Raw genomic sequence first — 19,232 nt, 5'->3', positions numbered from 1 at the left:
AAAGACAGTCTCTTCAACAAATGGTGTTGGGAAAATTGGATAGCCACATGCAGAAGAATGAAACTGGACCATTTCCTTACACCACACACAAAAATAGACTCCAAATGGTTGAAAGACCTCAATGTGAGACAGGAGTCCATCAAAATCCTAAAGGAGAACACAGGCAGCAACCTCTTTGACCTCAGCCGAAGCAACTTCTTCCTAGAAACATCGCCAAAGGCAAGGGAGGCAAGGGCAAAAATGAACTATTGGGACTTCATCAAGATAAAAAGCTTTTGCAAAGCAAAGGAAACAGTCAACAAAACCAAAAGACAACCATCACAATGGGAGAAGATATTTGCAAATGACATATCAGATAAAGGGCTAGTATCCAAAATCTATAAAGAACTCATCAAACTCAACACCCAAAGAACAAAGAATCCAATCAAGAAATGGGCAGAAGACATGAACAGACATTTTTCCAAAGAAGACATCCAAATGGCCAACAGACACATGAAAAAGTGCTCAATATCGCTCGGCATCAGGGAAATCCAAATCAAAACCTCAATGAGATACCACCTCACACCAGTGAGAATGGCTAAAATTAACAAGTCAGGAAACGACAGATGTTGGCGGGGATGCGGAGAAAGGGGAACCCTCCTACACTGTTGGTGGGAATGCAAGCTGGTGCAGCCACTCTGGAAAACTGTATGGAGGTTCCTCAAAAAGTTGAAAATAGAGCTACCATATGATCCAGCAATTGCACTACTGGGTATTTACCCCAAAGATACAAAAGTAGGGATCCGAAGGGGTACGTGCACCCCGATGTTTATAGCAGCAATGTCCACAATAGCCAAACTATGGAAAGAGCCAAGATGTCCATCAACAGATGAATGGATAAAGAAGAAGTGGTATATATATACAATGGAATATTATGCAGCCATCAAAAGGAATGAGATCTTGCCATTTGCAACGACGTGGATGGAACTGGAGGGTATTATGTTGAGCGAAATAAGTCAAAAAGAGAAAGACATGCATCATATGACCTCACTGATATGAGGAATTCTTAATCTCAGGAAACAAACTGAGGGTTGCTGGAGTGGGGGGTGGGGTGGGAAGGATGGGGTGACTGGGTGATAGACACTGGGGAGGGTATGTGCTCTGGTAAGCGCTGTGAATTGTGCAAGACTGTTGAATGTCAGATCTGTACCTCTGAAACAAATAATGCAATATATGTTAAGAGAAAAAAAAAAGAAGAAGAAGAAGGTAGAAGGAGGGGAAGAATGAAGCGGGGGAAATCGGAGGGGTAGACGAACCATGAGAGACGATGGACTCGGAAAAACAAACAGGGTTCTAGAGGGGAGGGGCGTGGGAGGATGGGTTAGCCTGGTGGTGGGTATTGAGGAGGGCACATTCTGCATGGAGCACTGGGTGTTATGCACAAACAATGAATCATGGAACACTTCATCTAAAACTAATGATGTAATGTATGGGGATTAACATAAGAATTAAAAAAAAAAAAAAGAGAACACCAGAATTAACCAAATCAACCTTAAAAGGAGCCCAAATCTGAACAGTAATTGCTTAAATAATTAAAAAAACACATGCGCAAAGAAATGAGGGATTTCCTTATTTATCTCAAATGGATTTTTATGCTTTATCTTGGTTCTGTGAGCAGGGATGGCTCCCCGTGTTTAATTCTTATTCCTTTTCTTGTCATTTTATCACCTTTCTTATCTTATCCTTTTCTAATCACTCTCCCCAGGGCTTCTGCACATCATGAAAGGATGCTCCTGTCACTGCAATGTGAAGGACTGACTTGGCAACATCCCTGTTCCGGTTCCCACCTATTTCCTACATGCCCCAGCTTTACAAATAGAATATGAAACACCTTTAATTCTCCTCAATCTTATTTCTCTCTCTCTCATATATCACATGACAGTGAACGCAACTGGAACCCTCAACCTCACTATCATCCTTTCCCTCACCCTCAGTCCAGGGCCACAGTCACCTTTCAGGGTTCTTTATCCTGGACTCTGCACTCACCTCCCTCCTCCAGATTTCCTGCACCTCAAGTCCTCCTGATAGGGCTTTACCTGCTCTGTTGTCATCAGGCACATTGTTGAAGCTGACACCAGGATGTCTTCTAAGGTATACATTTCTTAGTGCCTATGTATTGTATACTTGAAATTTGCTGAGAGGGTAGATCTTAAGGGTTCTCATGACCGGAAGAAAGAAGGAAAGAAAGAAAGAAAGAAAGAAAGGGAAAGAAAGAGAAAGAAAGAAAGAAGAAAGAAAGAGAGAAGAGAGAAAGAGAGAGAGAAAGAAAGAAAGAAAGAAAGAAGAGGAAAAAAGTACGTATAGGAGGTGAAGGATATATTAATTAGCTTTATTATGGTGAGCATCTCACAGTTTTTATGTATATCCAATCCCCAAGCTGTACCATAAATGAATACAATTTGTGATTATCAATTATCTTTGGACAAAGTTGGAAAATTAAAAAAAAAAAAGATAAATTTCAACAATCATTTCTCCTGTTTTCAACCTCTAACATCTCCGAATAAAATAAAAACCCAAGCACCTGGGGTGCCTATGTGACTCAGTTGGTTAAGCCTCTGCCTTCGGCTCAAGTCATGATCTCGGGGTCCTGGAATTGAGCCCTACGTCGGGCTCCCTGCTCAGCAGGGAGTCTGCTTCTCCCTCTCCCTCTACTCCTCCCCCCTGCTTGTGCTTTCTCTCTCTCTCAAATTAATAAAATCTTTTTTTTTAAAGATTTTATTTATTTGACAGAAAGAGAGACAGCGAGAGAGGGAACACAAGCAGGGGGAGTGGGAGAGGGAGAAGCAGACTTCCCGCAGAGCAGGGAGCCCGATGCGGGGCTCTGGGACCATGACCTGAGCCAAAGGCAGATGCTTAACGACTGAGCCACCCAGGGCTCCAAATAAATAAAATCTTTAAAAGAAAACAACCCAAGCACCTCACTGACACAGAAGTACTTTCACATCTAAGCTTCAAATTTCCTTGCCCGTTATGCACTTATAATCCATTCGCTCAAAACTACTGTCAAATGATGTAGTTTCCATCCCCCCAGCATGTCATGACTATTGTCCCACCCTCCCCGCAAATTCCATCTCCCTTCTGGGAAGGTGGAGTGCCTTATTTGTTCGGCTGTAGGACACCTGGCCCCCACTCCACACCCAGGGAACCAATGTCTCTCCCGCTGCTCTGCTGAGAGAGGTGCTCAGCTGTGTGCTTCCCCAGCCCTCTGCTCTCAACCCACTGCAGCCTCACTCATGGTGTGTGGTGGTGAAGTAGCCCCTTTTTCTTCTCTGACAAACTCAGAAGTTTTCAGTGGGAAGGCTGTTTGTTAATATTAGTTACCTTGGACACTAGTGCATGGATGCTTGCGGACGGACCGTGGGCCAGGCTCTCGGTTCAGAGTCCCTGACATCCTTTCCAGGGACAGATTGAAGTTTGACCAGTGGGCAGCAGAAGGCGCTGTTGGCCTCCCCTAGGTTTGCAAGGTGGCCGGCGGGGTGTGTGTGTGTGAGGAGAGGGGGGGATGGTCTCCTGCTGCCTAATCTCCACATCCCCTGGGGCTGGGACCCTGGTGCCTCTGTGTGTTGGTGGGGACTCAGCAACTGTGTCCCCTCTGGCTGAGAGGAGTCTGCTGCTCGAAGGTCTGTGGAAGGTCCCAGCAGCTGCTTCCTCCCTGATCCCTCCCAGGGGACAAACTCTGAGTCTCTGTGGAAATCAACCCTCTCTGTCTAAGGGATTAAGCTGAGACTTCAACTAGTGGGCAGGAAACAAATCTGTGTGAGCAGCCCCTCCTCCTTCAGGCCGTGGAGAAGATAAAAGAGGGCAGGCCCATCCCAGTCCTGATCTGGGGCTGCAGGAGGAGCATCAACCATGGCCTGGTCCCTTCTTCTTGTCCTCCTGGCTCACTGCACAGGTAGGGACATCCCCAGGTATCCATGACAGCTCTTGAGTGGGTGTCACCCTCACTGTCACAGACCACCAAGCAGCTTAACCTTTTGCCCTGTCCTGTTCTCCCGCAAGTGTCTGTGTTTGCAGGTTCCCTGTCCCAGCCCGTGCTGACCCAGACACCCTCCCTCTCGGCATCTCTGGGAACAATGGCCAGACTCACCTGCACCCTGAGCAGTGGCTTCAGTGTTGGTGATTTCTGGATACGCTGGTACCAGCAGCAGCCAGGGAGCCCTCCCTGGTATCTGCTGTACTACCACTCAGACTCAGACAAACACCAGGGCTCTGGGGTCCCCAGCCGCTTCTCTGGATCCAGTGATGCCTCGGCCAATGCAGGGCTTCTGCTCATCTCGGGGCTGCAGGCTGAGGATGAGGCAGACTATTACTGTGCTACATGGCATGGCAACTCTAAGACTTCCACTGTGCTCCAGACCCATGAGGAAGTGAGACGCAAACCGGGACTGCACTCTCCTGACCTGGTGCACCACCCACAGCAGGGGTTCTGGCCAAGGCTAGCTGAGGGCTCACTTCCATTATCATTTCTTCTGTTAGTATCTGATTTTCCTCAGACCACTTGATCTCACAGTATCACATACTTTTGTTCAGATCACAATTTACACGAATCCATTGCTAGTGTAGTCTCACTCTGTTAATGTTGCACTGGTTAAATCCCATGCTCAGAGATAAATAGCTCCTCACCATCCCCAACCTCTTCCCTCCTCTCTCTGTGAAATTCAGGTTGGGACATGGACTGTGGACTCTGGCATCTGGGTAGGAGACACAGGCCAAGTTGTTCCCATATCATAAAACTGCAGCCTCGTCCCCTGACTGGTCTGATGTCCCTGCATCTGATCAATTCCAGGCCAAGACACACTCACTCCCAGGCATGAGCTGTTGATCTGAAATGCAGGCAGTCCCATGAGAGGTAGAAAAAATATTCCTCACACAATGGCCTCCTTTTCCTAGAGGTAGGAAGAAGATAAAGAAGTTGCAAGAAACATCAATGGTGGCCACTTCCACACCACCTCACACCTGGGCCCTTCTCCACCTGTCACTCTTTCAGGTGAGGACCAGACACAGGGGCCAGTATAGGAACCTCTCTTTTTGTCCATGCACTCCATACAGGACTCCTCCTGCTCCCAGGCTCCCGTGGTCACCTCAGGGTCCTGGCCACAGGGAGCAAGATCACAGTTGGCCTGACTCTGATTCCACTATGGCTCTTGCCCCTCTGGACACCCCCTTTTTTTCTTTTCAAATTTTTATTTAAATTCTAGTTAGTTGGGTGCCTGGGTGGCTGAGTTGGTTAAGTGACTGCCTTCGGCTCAGGTCATGATCCCGGGGTCCTGGGATAGAGCCCCACATCAGGCTCCCCCTGCTCTGTGGAGAACCTGCTTCTCCTTCTCCCTCTGCCTGCCACTCCCCCTGCTCATGCTCTCTCTCTGTCAAACAAATAAAATCTTTAAAAAGAACCAAAATAAATTCTAGTTAGTTAACATACAGTGCAATATTGGTTTCAAGAGTAGAATTTAGTGATTCATCACTTACATATGACACACAGCACTCATCATAACAAGTGTCCTCCTTAATATCCGTCACCCATCTAGCTCATCTCCCACCCACATCCCTGCATCAAAACTCCATTTGTTCTCTATCTTTAAAAGTCTCTTATGTTTTGTTTCCCTCTTTCCTTTTTCTTCCCCCCTACACCCTGACTCCCATATGTTCATCTGTTTTGTTTCTTAAATTCCACGTATGAGTGAAATCATATGGTATTTGTCTTTTTTTACTTATTTCACTTAGCATAATATACTCTAGCTCCATCCATGTCATTGCAAATGACTTGAGTGGGTGTCACCCTCACTGATATATATATATATATATATATATATATATATATATATATATATATATCAGAAATATATATATATATATATATTTATTATATTATATATATATATATGTGATGTCACCAGATAGATATATATATATATATATCTCACATCTTCTTTATCCATTCATCAGTCATGGACATTTGGGCTCTCTCCATAGTTTGGCTATTGTTGATAACACTGCTATAACCATTAGGGTGCATTTACCCCTTTGAACGAATCTGTATTTTTGTATCCTTTGGGTAAATACCTAGTAGTGCAATTACTGGGTCATAGGGTAGCTCTATTTTTAACTTTTTGAGGAACCTCCATACTGTTCTCCAGAGTGACTGCACCAGTTGGCATTCCCACCAACAGTGCAAGAGGGTTCCCCTTTCTCTGAATCCTCACCAACACCTGTTGTTGCTTGTGTTGTTAATTTTAGCCATTCTGACAGGTGTGGGGTGGTATCTCATCGTGGTTTTGATTTATGTTTCCTTGGTGATGAGTGATCTTTTCATGTGTCTGTTAGCCATCTGGATGCTTTCTTTGGAAAAGTGCCTATTTATGTTTTCTGCCCATTTCTTTTTTTCTTAAAGATTTATTTATTTGAGAGAGAGACAGAGAGAGCATTAGCTGCGGGAGGGGTAAAGGCAGAGAATCTTCAAGCAGACTCCCCACTGAGTGCAGTGCCCAGTGGGGGACCATGAGATCATGACCTGAGCAGAAACCAAGAACAAGAATTGGACACTTAACCTCCTGAGCCACTCAGGTGCCCCTCTTCTGCCCATTTCTTAACTGGGTTATTTGCTTTTTGGGTGGTGAGTTTGATACATTCTTTCTAGATTTTGGATACTAACCCTTTATGTGATGTCATTTGCAAATATCTTCTCCCATTCCATAGGCTGCCTTTTAGTTTTGTTGAATGTTTCCTTTGCTTTGCAGAGCTTTTTATCTTGATGAAGTCCCATCGTTCATTTTTGCTTTTGTTTCCCTTGCCTTTAAAGACTTGTCTTGCAAGAAGTTGCTACAGCCAAGGTCGAAGAGGTTGCTTCCTGTGTGCTCCTCTAGGATTTTGATGGATTCCTGTCTCACATTCAGGTCTTTCATCCCTTTTGACTTTATCTTTGTGTGTGGTGTAAGAAAATGGTCCAGTTTCATTCTTCTGCACGTGGCTGTCCAATTTTCACAGCACCATTTATTGAAGAGACTTTTTCCATTGGATATTCTTTCCTGCTTTGTCTAAGATTAGTTGACCATAGAGTTGAGGGTCCATTTCTGGGCTCTCTATTCTGTTCCATTGATCTATGTTTCTGTTTTTGTGCCAGTACCATGCTGTCTTGGTGACACAGCTTTGTAACATAGCTTGTAGTCTGACATTGTGATGTCACCAGTTTTGGTTTTCTTTTTTCAACATTCCTCTGGCTATTTGGGGTCTTTTCTGGTTTCATAAAATTTTAGGATTATTTGTTCCAGCTCTGTGAAAAATGTTGATGGTATTTTGATAGGGATTGCATTGCATGTGTAGATTGCTTTGGGTAGCATAGACATTTTAAAAATGTTTATTCTTCCAATCCCTGAGCATGGAATGTTTTTCCATGTCTTTTTGTCTTCCTCAGTTTCTTCCATAAGTGTTCTGTAGTTTCTAGAGTACATCTCCTTTACCTCTTTGATTAGGTTTATTCCTAGGTATCCAATGGTTTTTGGTGCAATTGTGAATGGGATCGATTCCTTAATTTCTCTTTCTTCAGCCACATTGTTAGTGTATAGAAATGCAACTGATTTCTGTGCATTGATTTTGTATCCTGCCACGTTGCTGAATTCCTGTATGAGTTCTAGCAGTTTTAGGGTGGAGTCTTTGGGTTTTCCACATAAAGTATCATGTCATCTGTGGAAAGTGAGAGTTTGACTTCTTCTTTGCCAATTTGAATGCATTTTGTTTCTTTTTGTTGTCTGATTGCTGAGGCTACAACTTCTAGTACTATGTTGAGTAGCAGTGGTGAGAGTGGGTATCCCTGTCATGTTCCTGACCTTAAGGGAAAAACTCTCAGTTTTTCCCCATTGAGAATGATATTCACTGTGGGCTTTTTATAGATGGCTTTTATAATACGGAGGTATGTTCCCTTTATCCCTACACTGTGGAGAGTTTTAATCAAGTAATGATGCTGTATTTTGTCAAATGCTTTTTCCTCATCAACTGAGAGGATCATATGGTTCTTGCCCTTTCTTTTATTAATATGCTCTATCACCTTGAATGATTTGTGAGTGTTGAACCACCCTTGCATCCCAGTAATAAACCCCACTTGGTCATGGTAAATAATCCTTCTAATGTACTGTTGGATCCTATTGGCTAGTATCTTGGTGAGAATTTTGGCATCCATGTTCATCAAGGGTATCGGTCTGCAATTCTCTTTTTCGATGACATCTTTGCCTGGTTTTGGGATCAAGGTAATGCTGGCCTCATAGAATGAGTTTGGCAGTTTTTCTTCCATTTCTATTTTTTGAAACAGCTTCAGTAGAATATGTATTATTTCTTCTTTAAATGTTTGGTAGATTTCCCCTCAGAAGCCGTCTGCCTGGACTCTAGTTTTTTGGAAGGTTTTTGATTACTGCTTCAATTTCCTTGCTAGTTATGGGTCTGTTTAGGTTTTCTATTTCTTCCTGTTTCAGTTTTGATAGTTTTTAAGTTTCCAGGAATGCATCCATTTCTTCCAGATTGCCTAAGTTATTGGCATGTACTTGCTCATAATATGTTCTTAAAATTGTTTGTATTTCCTTGGTGTTGGTTGTGATCTCTCTTCTTTAATTCATGATTTTATTAATTTGGGTCCTTTATCTTTTTCTTTTGAATAAGTCTGGGTGGGGATTTACTGGTCTTATTAGTTCTTTCAAAGAACCTGCTTTTAGTTTCATTGATCTGTTCTACTGTTCTTCTGGTTTCTATTTCATTGATTTCTGCTGTAATCTTTATTATTTCTCTTCTCCTGCTTGGTTTAGGCTTTATTTGCTGTTATTTCTCCAGCTCCTTTAGATGTAAGATTAGCTTGTGTATTTGAGACTTTTCCAATTTTTAGAGAAAGACTTGTATTGCAATGTACTTCCCTCCTAGGAACGCCTTTGCTGTATCCTAAAGGTTCTGAACAGATGCTTTTTCATTCTCATTAGCTTCCATGAATTTTTAAAATTCTTTTTTAATCCTGGTTGACCCATTCATTCTTTAGCAGGATGCTCTTTAACCTCCAAGTGTTTGTGTTCCTTCCAAATTTCCTCTTGTGATTGAGTTCAAGTTTCAAAGCATTGTGGTCTGAAAATATGCAGGGAATAATCCCAGTGTTTTGGTATTGGTTGAGACCTGATGTGTGATCCAGTATGTGATCTATTCTGGAGAAAGTTCATGTGCACTCAAGAAGAATGTGTATTCTGTTATTTTGGGATGTAGTGTTCTGTATATATCTGTGAAGTCCTTCTGGTCCAGTGTGTCATCCAAAGCCCTTGTTTCTTAGCTGGTCCTCTGTTTAGATGATCTGTCCATTACTGTGGGTGGGGTGTTGAAGTCCCCTACTATTAATATATTATTATCAATGTGCTTCTTTATTTTGGTTATTAATTGGTTTATAAAATTGATTGCTCTCATGTTGGAGGCATAAATATTTATAATTTTTAGATCTTCTTGTTGGATAGACCCTTTAAGTATGATATAGTGTCCCTCTTCATCCCTTACTACAGTCTTTGGTTTAAAATCTAATTTGTCTGATATGAGGATTGCTACCCCAGCTTTCTTTTGAAGTCCAGTAGCATGATAAATGGTTCTCCACCTCTCACTTTCAATCTGGAGGTGTCATTAGGTCTAAAATGAGTCTCTTGTAGACAGCATGTGGATGGATCCTGCTATTTTATCCAATCTGATACCCTGTGTCTTTTGTCTGGGGCCTTTAGCCCATTTACATTCAGAGTAATTAGCGAAAGATATGTTTTTAGTGCCATTGTATTGCCTGTAAAGTTCCTGTTTCTGTAGATCATCTCTGTTTCTTTGTGGTCTATGTTACTCTTGGGCTCTCTCTTTGCTTACAGGATCCCCCTTGATATTTCTTGCAGGGCTGGCTTGGTGGTCACATATTCTTTCAATTTCTGTCTGTCCTGGAAGCTCTTTATCTCTCCTTTCATTCTGAATGACAACCTTGCTAGATAAAGTATTCTTGGCTGCACGTTTTTCTCATTTAGTACCCTGAATATATCATGCCATCCCTTTCTGGCCTGTCAGGTCTCTGTGGATAGGTCTGCTGCCAGCCTAATGTTTCTACCCCTGTAGGTTAAGAACCTCTTGTCTCATGCTGCTTTCAGGATTTTCTCTTTATCTCTGAAATTTGCAAGCTTCACTGTTACATCGGGGTGTTGATCTATTTTTATTGTTTTGTGTAGGGGTCCTCTCTATCTCTTGGACTTGAATGCCTGTTTCCTTCCCCAGATTAGGGACATTCTCAGCTATGATTTGCTCAAATATACCTTCTGTCTCTCTTTCTCTTTCTTCTATAAGTAGATAAGCAACTACTTTTTGCAAGGTAGGAGGTGCAGAGACGTGAATCTGTGGGAAGATATTGGAAGATAAATGGAGGGGGGAGGTAGCCTCCATAAGCTGGCTACCAGAAAGTGCTATAGTCTGCCAGGCAAAATCAGAACCCTTAGAAATCTGCTCCAGTGAGGGACATCCCTGTCTGGAAGGGGCTCAGGGGATGAAAAGGGCAGAATTCTGGGTGGATCAGTCAAGAGAGACTCTTGGCTCTGGGAAACAAACTGAGGGTTGCAGAAGGGGAGGTGAGTGGGGAGATGGGGTAACTGGGTGATGGGCATTAAAGGGGGCATGTGTTGTGATGAGCACTGGGTGTTATATGCAACTGATGAATCACTGAACACTACATCTAAAGCTGATGTGCTATATGTTGGCAAATTGAATTTAAATAAAAAAATAAAAACAAACAATATGGCTCCAAAAAATAAAGTCATCCCTGGAAAGTATGATTTTTAAATCTAGTTTTAATAGAGGTTACCAGTGATATTTTTTTCATTTTTTCCACATGTCATTTCTCATATTGTATATTTCTGCATGGTCTATTTTTATTCAAAAGTTAGTAAGCCGTTCTATTCTGTCATTGATAAACATGATTCTGATGTGTCAGTTTGGCCTACTGTTCCTCTATGATCTCCCTCTTTTATTGTTGTGCTCATTATAATGGGGAAATGTTTTTGTATATGTTTTTGTCTTTTTTAGTTTCTTAAACTTGGCAGAGTTCTAATCTCCCTCTTGATTCTTTTCTTCACCATATGGGTTTTACAGAGTACTTATTATCTCATTTAAAAAAAATAGGCTTTATTTTTAAGATAAATTTTAGGTTTATGTCAAATTTGAGTAGAAAGTGCAGAGATTTCCTAATATTGGTTGCAAAAATAGTCTTCTGTTAGCACCAAATCTTGGGAGTCCTTCCAAATATCTTCTGAGATTCTACTCAGACTTAAATATGGACTAGGGTTTTGGGATCCCAGCTGCCTCTCAGGGTCCAATGATGCTTTGAGGACCTCACAATATTTTCTAAATTGTGGCCATCATGGTGATGAAAGTGGTCAATACTGTGAGATATGGGCTGACAGAGCCACCTTTCACATCATGCTCCAGGTCCCTGAGGAAGTAAGGCAAACCCCTCTGCTTGTGCTGTCTGGGCTCTCACTAGGTCCTCACTACCAGTAACAACAGCCAACATCAGGGGAATAACTCCAACCATTTATACCCCATTGCTGAGACTGTGCAGCCCTGACATACAGCTGTCACTTAGAGAATGTCTCTCCCATTGCTAAGAGGATATTCTGAGCTTTTCTATCTCTACACAACATCAAGTCCTTTTTCAGGATATAAAATGGCTCTAGGAGGACAACAGGGGATGATATGGACTCTTACCTGGCAGAGGAGATTTATTCATCAAAATTATTCTGTTGTGGTCGATTAAAATTAAGAAGTATTGGTCAGGGATCTTATAGGACATTTCTGACAGGCTCAAAATAGGATAATTTGGTGAATATTTACCAAAGAAATAATTTATGAATTTGTGAGCAGAGCATCTGGAATCCCCAAAAGAGACTGAAAACCATAACCTAGTGATAGTGGGGACCAGTGATATGTGTGAAGGAAGTGGCAGAAGTAAGATAGGGATGAAACAGGACAATTGGGGATTCCTCCAGGCAATGGTGACCCCACTGGGAGGGGACCTGGGGCATCACTGGTCTTAAAACCCAGTTTCCCCTCTGTAAATGTAAGAAAATGTATCAGAAGCAGGTTATCTGCTTAGAGAGCCAGATGTGTTATTTGAATAGAGGTTGTGATTCTGGGGACACCAGGGGGCGCTGTAAGCCTGACAAGAGGGTGGAGACTGATGTCCACTCCCTTACCACATGGGAAGAGCCTGAGCCTGCACTAGTGGGACTGGGAGCAATGACTCCTACCCATGTATGACTCTCCTGCAGCTGTGACCCTCTAACCTCATGGAGAAACTGAATGCTGTTCTCCCTCAGCCCATGAGGAAACCATTTCTTTTTTCCTTCTCCCTGTGACTAGAACTATCACCAGTGTAGAGTGATGCAGGAACTGGGCATGGGGAATGGCAGCACCGTGTGTGCATGAACTGACTCCATTCACAAGAACAAAGGGGAAAAAATGAGAGAGACTCAGTGTCCCTAGTCCCCATGGTGGCCCTCAGGAGGCTGTCCTGTCATGTTTCCTACATGGCTTCATGTCCATTTGCAACATACAATCCACATGAGATCACTGCCTGCTACCCAAGTATAGCTCAGAGAGGAGTCCCTGCCCTCAACTGCAGGAGATGCCTCCCACCCAACCCCACCCCATGTGGGATTCCAGAACTGCCCCCTGCTCTCACTCTGGAGATTTGTTTAGCAGCCCCAGCAAAGTTAGCACAATTAAGGTCCCTGTCCAGGGGACAAAACTTCAGGGAGGGCAAGTGAGGAGGGGGCTCCTTTGATGGGCTGTGGGGAACAAGGGACAGAGGAGTTTGCAAAAGAGTCATGGTAAGGAGAGAAGACACTTGAAATGAGGCAAGTCCAGAGAGGGTGAATGACCCGCTTCATCTCACAATGAACCCTGGTTTCCTTCCATCCCCACCTCTCATGATGCCCACTGTCCCAGGCACTTCAGCCTGACCTTGGACGCTACACACTCACGTGACCTCATGACCCATCCCAGAGCTGCCCTGGTGTGCAGGTCTGCAAATGTCTCCACCAAAGCCCTCTTCAAAGTCTTGAGAAGATCCTGTAATACTTTCTTAGGAAGACAAAGAGGAGCTGGTCTGTCCTAAACCTACACCCACCTCTGCACTTGGGATACATGATCAATTAGAGGCACCCACAGGGGCTCCAGCAGACATCTCTGTCACTGTTTGTAATGATGACACAGTTGTGGACAATAACCTCAGGATACTGAGGACCCCACAGGTGGGCATGTGACCAGCAGGGGGCACTGTGCATCTCCCTGGGCCCTGCAGGGGAGCACTCACAGCTTGGGGAGCCCCCTGGGCTCAGGGCTGGACAGAGGCTGAGCTGCCCCTTTGTGCTCCCTGATGAGACCCAGCGGCCTGGGCCCTCAGGGCCTGGCAGAGGCTCCTGTGCAGGGTCCTGTGGGTGTCCCTACAGCTGCTCCCTCCACCTTCTCCTGGGTCCCACGTGGAGTAGGCTCTGCCCTCAGGTCCCCTCTCAGGCTCAAGTATCAGTGGTCAGGTGGGGTCTGGAAGAACCAGAAAGGGGGATGCAAATTTGCCTAAACAGTCCCTTATCTCCCTGGGGCCAGTACGGAAGACAAGAAAAGACTGGGGCAGCCCAGCCCGAGTGGGGCCAGGAGCTGTAACACCATGGGCTATGCTCCTCTTTCTCTATTCAGGTAGGGATAGGCCTGGGGGACAAGGTCTCAGTTCCCAGGCTGTGTCAGCCCCAGTGACTCACACCCCATGAGCTTTACTCTGGTCCTTGCCCCACCTCCCATACATGTCTGTGTGTTCAGGTTCTCTCTCTCAGCCTGTGCTAACTCAGCTGCATTCCTTCTCTGCATCCCTGGGTGAATCTCCCTGCACCCTGAGAAGTAACATCATTGTTGGTTAAAAAAAAAAAAATAGGTATACCGGTACCAGCAGAAGTTAGGCAGCCCTCACTGGTATCTCACAAGATTCAATTCAGACAGCACCAGGGATCCTGGGACCAGTTTGCTTTTCTGCATCCAAAGGTGCATCGCCTAATTGAGGGGTTCTGCACATCTCTGGAAACCAGTGGAAGGATGAGGTGACTGTTACTGTCAGATACGGCTCACCAGCCCCCATGCACACCGTGCTCCAGACTCAGGAAGTGAGACAAAATCTGCCTGCACTCTCCAGGCCTGGTGACATCACCCTCAGGTGGCTCTGGGGGTGACTTCTGTTGTCGGATCTTCAACTGACCCCTATTTTTCCTGGAATAAGTAGATTTAACAATGTCATATCCTTTCCTTCAGTTACATTTTTAGACTGATAACCTATTCTCACTGTTTGTGTGCTTTTAAAGGCAAGCTAGCTTGCTCAGAGATGAAAATTACTCAGGAGATTTGTCAGAGGTCAAAGGTGTCGACTCCAGCTCTGGCTCTAGGAGGGGTTCTAAGTGCTTCAATTTGGGCTTCAGGTTTCAAAACTAACATGCAGAAATAAATAGTATTTTATATTCCTATGTATTTATTTATATTTACATAAATATTAATATATTTATAGAAGCAATAAATCAACATTTAAAAAATAAAAACAATGCCATTTTTAATTATGAAATCCTTAAAGATAAAACTGAGAAAAATTGAAAGTCTTATAACTGGAAAACTACACAACATGGCAAGAGAAATGAAAGGCAACTTGAATAAATGACTAGATACCCCTTACTTGTGGGTCAAAGTGCTGAATTTGACTAAGACAACAATTCTTCCTAAATTTTTCAATTGATTGCCAACAACTTCCTGGCATGAATTAAAGAAACTGAATATCCCTCCCAAATGGACACACACAATTCTTTTTTATTTATTTATTTATTTATTTATTTTTTATTCTTATGTTAATCCCCATACATTACAACATTAGTTTTAGATGAAGTGTTCCATGATTCATTGTTTGTGGACACACACAATTCTTATGAAAATGTTAGAAGAACAGAATTTGTAATGGAACAAATATGAGTTTGCTCCTTGGTGAGCTGCAGGTGGACATGGCCCTAGGTGGAGTTGTCACATGAAGGAAACATTATGTGCAGCAGATAAGGAGATCATGGGGAATCACTTCCGGAGCCATCACTCCCACAGCAGGGAGAGTGGGTTCTTTTTATTGAGGGTTTTGGATGAATATTCAGAAAGGGGAGACATGTCATCCTGTATAAAGGTGGACAGAGCTTGCATGGGTGTACTTAGAACAGGTGCATATACGTACATCCTATGTTATGTTAATGCAGCCTGTGCTCTTCCCAGGGTGGAGATTTAACAATGAAGCAGAGGTAACTGTCTGACAAAGGCAAGCAAGTCTAATCCTACCACTACTATTCAACATAGTACTGGACATTGCAGAAAGAACCATAAGGCAAGAAAAATAATGAAAGGCATAGGGAACAAGAAGAAAAAGAAACAGTTGTCCCGATTTTCAGGTGAGAGAACAGTCTACATGAAAAATATGAAGGACACTGCAAATATCATATAAATATATAAATTCCAAAAGTAATAAGTAATTTCAGGAGTGTCTTATGATACAAGATCAACATAGAAAGATCACTTAGATGTGTATACACTAGCAATAAACATGTGAAAACTGAATTAAAATACCACCTAAAACCACTCAACAATGAAATATTTAGGTGCATATTAAAAAAAAAAAAACATGTGCAGGCCACGGATGCTGTACACTGGACAATGCTGGTCCATGGAATCAAAGTGGATCTAGAACAATGGAAAAACATGTGCTGTTCATGGATTGGAAGACTCCATATAGTAAACACATCAAGTCTCCCTAAATTGTATAAAAGTTTAATTCATTTCCTATCACAGCAAGACAGAGTGGTATGGTTGGAGGGAATACCCACAAAAGTATGGATCAGGGGGGCGGAGCAAGATGGCAGAGGAGTAGGAGACCTGGGTTTGTCTGGTCTCAGGAATTCAGCTGGATAGGGATCAAACCATTCTGAACATCTACGAACTCAACAGGAGATCGAAAAAAAGAATAGCAACAACTCTCTGTATAGAAAAGCGAGCACTTTCTGGAAGGTAGGACGTGCAGAGAAGTGAATCCGAGGCGATATTCGGGAGGATAGATGGCGGGGCAGGGGCCTCCATCAGCAGCTTCTGCAAGTGATAGAGCCGCGGAGCACAAAATCGGAACTTTTAGAAGTCAGCTCTGCTGAGGGACATCGCTCCGGTGGCTAAGTGGGGGGTGGAACCCTCGTGGGACAGTGTGGTCTCAGGACCCTTGGGGTCACAGAAAGACCAGGGGTGCCTGAGTGCAGCAGAGCTCCCAGGTATTGGAGCAGGGAAGCCGGCTGCAGAGGCAGAGCCGAGGAGCGGGCTCTCAGCTTGGGGTGGCAATAAACCATGATCCGCGGCACAGTTGGGCCACTGCTCCTCCAGCAGGGACCCAACAAGCGGCAGATCCGGGGAGACTCCCCTTCCTCCCCTGGGAGGAGTGGCGTGGGAGAGCACTGCAGGGATCTGCTGGGTTTGGAGACTCCACATGGGGTTGGGTGCCAGAGATAGAAACGAGCGGTCACAGGCCGGGTGAGCACGGAGTGCGGCCGGAGACCGGGGAGACGGGAGTGACTGACTGCTTTTCTCTGGGGGCGCACTGAGGAGCAGGGCCCCTTGTTCTCAGCTCCTCCGGGGCGGAGATTGGGAGGCCAACATTTTCACTCTTGGCCTCCAAAGCTGGATGGAAAGCTTGCAGGGAACAAAAGCTCCAGAGAGCAAACCCGAGCAGATTACTTAGTCCGGACCCGGCAAGGGCGGGGCAATTCTGCCTCCGGCAAGGACATTTGGAAACCACGGCAACAGGTCCCTCCCCCAGAAGATCAGAGAGAACCGCAGGCCAAGACCAAGTTTACTGATCAATGAGAACAGCAGAACTCCAGCGCTAGGGGAATACTGCACATAGAATCCATGGCTTTTTGTCTTTTTTTAAAGATTTATTTATTTGACACAGAGAGAGAGAGAGACAGCTAGAGAGGAAACACAAGCAGGGGGAATGGAAGAGGAAGAAACAGGCTCCCAGCTGAGGAGGGAGCCCGATGTGGGGCTCGATCCCAGGACCCTGGGATCATGACCTGAGCCGAAGGCAGACGCTTAACGACTGAGCCACCCAGGTGCCCCGAATCCATGGCTTTTTTACCATGATTCTTTAGTCTTTCAAAGTTAATTTTTTTTAACTGTCTTTTTTTTTTTTGAATTTTTCTTTTTCCCTTTTTCAACCAACATCTTATCAATCCCTTTTTTAAAAAACATTTTTATTTTCATTTTTAGAGTCATATTCTATCTCTTCATAGTAGTTACCCGTATTTTTGGCATATATATATAAGTTGTTCTCTCTTTAAAATTTTGAGATAGTTTCTTCTAACAGATCAAAATATACTCTAAATCTCTAGTGTATGGTTTTTTCTACTCCCTGCCTGATCACATTCTCTCCCTTTTCTTTTTAAATCCTCTTCTTTCTTTTTTCAAACAATTTCTTATCAATTCCTTTTATAAAATTTTTTATAATTTTCATCTTTACAGTCATATTCCATCCCTTCATCATATCAACCCTTATTTTGGTACGTATATAAGTTTTTCTTTCTTTAAAATTTTGGGAGGCACTTTCTTCTAACAGATCAAAATACACCCAAAATCTAGTGTGTGGCACTGATCTATGTACCAGCCTGACCATATTTGATAATAATCTTTTTTGGTTTTGTTTTGTTCTGTTTTTGTTTGTTTTTATCTTTATCTTTTTCTTTTTCTTTTTTCTCTCTTTCCCTTTCTTTTCCCCCAGGTTCAGGTCTTTTCTGATTTGTTTAGAGTATATTTTCTGGGGATGTTGTTACCCCATTAGAATTTTGTTCTCTCATTAATCTATTCTCCTCTGGACAAAATGACAAGACGGAAAAAATCACCTCAACAAAAAGAACAAGAGGTAGTACCGACTGCCAGGGACCTACTCAATATGGACATTAGTACGATGTCAGATCTAGAGTTCAGAATCATCACTTTAAAGATACTAGCTGGGCTTGAAAAAAGCATGGAAGTTATTAGAGAAACCCTTTCTGGAGAAGTAAAAGAACTAAAATCTAACCAAGTAGAAATCAAAAAGGCTATTAATGAGGTGCAATCAAATATGGGGGCGCTAACTGCTAGGATAAATGAGGCAGAAGAGAGAATCAGTGATATAGAAGACCAAATGATGGAAAATAAAGAAGCTGAGAAAAAGAGAGATCAACAACTACTGGATCACGAGGGCAGAATTCGAGAGATAAGCGATACCATAAAATGAAACAACATTAGAATAATTGGGATCCCAGAAGAAGAAGAAAGAGAGAGAGGGGCAGAAGGTATACTGGAGCAAATTATAGCAGAGAACTTCCCTAATTTGGGGAAGGAAACAGGCATCAAAATCCAGGAGGCACAGAGACTCCCCCTCAAAATCAATAAAAATAGGTCAACACCCTGACATCTAATAGTAAAACTTACGAGTCTCATAGACAAAGAGAAAATCCTGGAAGCAGCTTGGGAGAAGAGATATGTAACCTACAGTGGTAGAAACATTAGATTGGCAACAGACCTATCCACAGAGACCTGGCAGGCCAGAAAGGACTGGCAGGATATATTCAGAGCACTAAATGAGAAAAATATGCAGCCAAGAATACTCTATCCAGCTAGGCTTTCATTGAAAATTGAAGGAGAGATAAAAACCTTCCAGGACAAACAAAAACTAAAGGAATTCGCAAACATGAAACCAGCCCTACAAGAAATATTGAAAGTGGTCCTCTAAGCAAAGAGAGAGCCTAAAAGCAACCTAGACCAGAAAGGAACACAGACAATATACAGTAACAGTCACCTTACAGGCAATACAATGGCACTAAATTCCTATCTTTCAATAGTTACCCTGAATGTAAATGGGCTCAATGCCCCAATCAAAAGACACAGGCTATCAGATTGGATTAAAAAACAAGACCCATTGATATGCTGTATGCAAGAGACTCATTTTAGACCCAAAGACACCCCCAGATTGAAAGTGAGGGGTGGAATCACAATGCTTTGAAACTAGAACTCAATCACAAGAGGAAAGTCGGAAAGAACTCAAATACATGGAGGCTAAAGAGCATCCTACT

General features: G+C 43.3%; 1 protein-coding gene and 1 gene segment (V, D, J or C); one reads left to right on the top strand and one right to left on the bottom strand.

The window, feature by feature from the left end:
* The window catches only part of LOC110592481 (solute carrier family 5 member 4-like), a 27,246-nt gene extending 25,108 nt beyond the window's left edge, over positions 1-2,138 (bottom strand). Inside the window, exon 1 of the mRNA XM_044921034.1 lies at positions 2,076-2,138. Within this exon, the coding sequence (XP_044776969.1) occupies positions 2,076-2,138 (63 nt within the window). The remainder of the gene's footprint in view (positions 1-2,075) is intronic.
* Positions 2,139-3,888: 1,750 nt separating this feature from the next.
* The window catches only part of LOC110583295, a 22,303-nt gene continuing 6,959 nt past the window's right edge, over positions 3,889-19,232 (top strand). The window contains 3 exon segments of the V gene segment in view: positions 3,889-3,931; positions 4,054-4,380; positions 5,125-5,153. Of these exon segments, the coding sequence occupies positions 3,889-3,931; positions 4,054-4,380; positions 5,125-5,153 (399 nt within the window).

Source organism: Neomonachus schauinslandi, chromosome 14 (genome assembly GCF_002201575.2).
Source record: "Neomonachus schauinslandi chromosome 14, ASM220157v2, whole genome shotgun sequence".
Classification (NCBI taxonomy): Eukaryota; Metazoa; Chordata; class Mammalia; order Carnivora; family Phocidae; genus Neomonachus; species Neomonachus schauinslandi.
The sequence above is the reverse complement of the archived record's forward strand: the minus strand, read 5'-3'. Positions and strand labels throughout refer to the sequence as shown.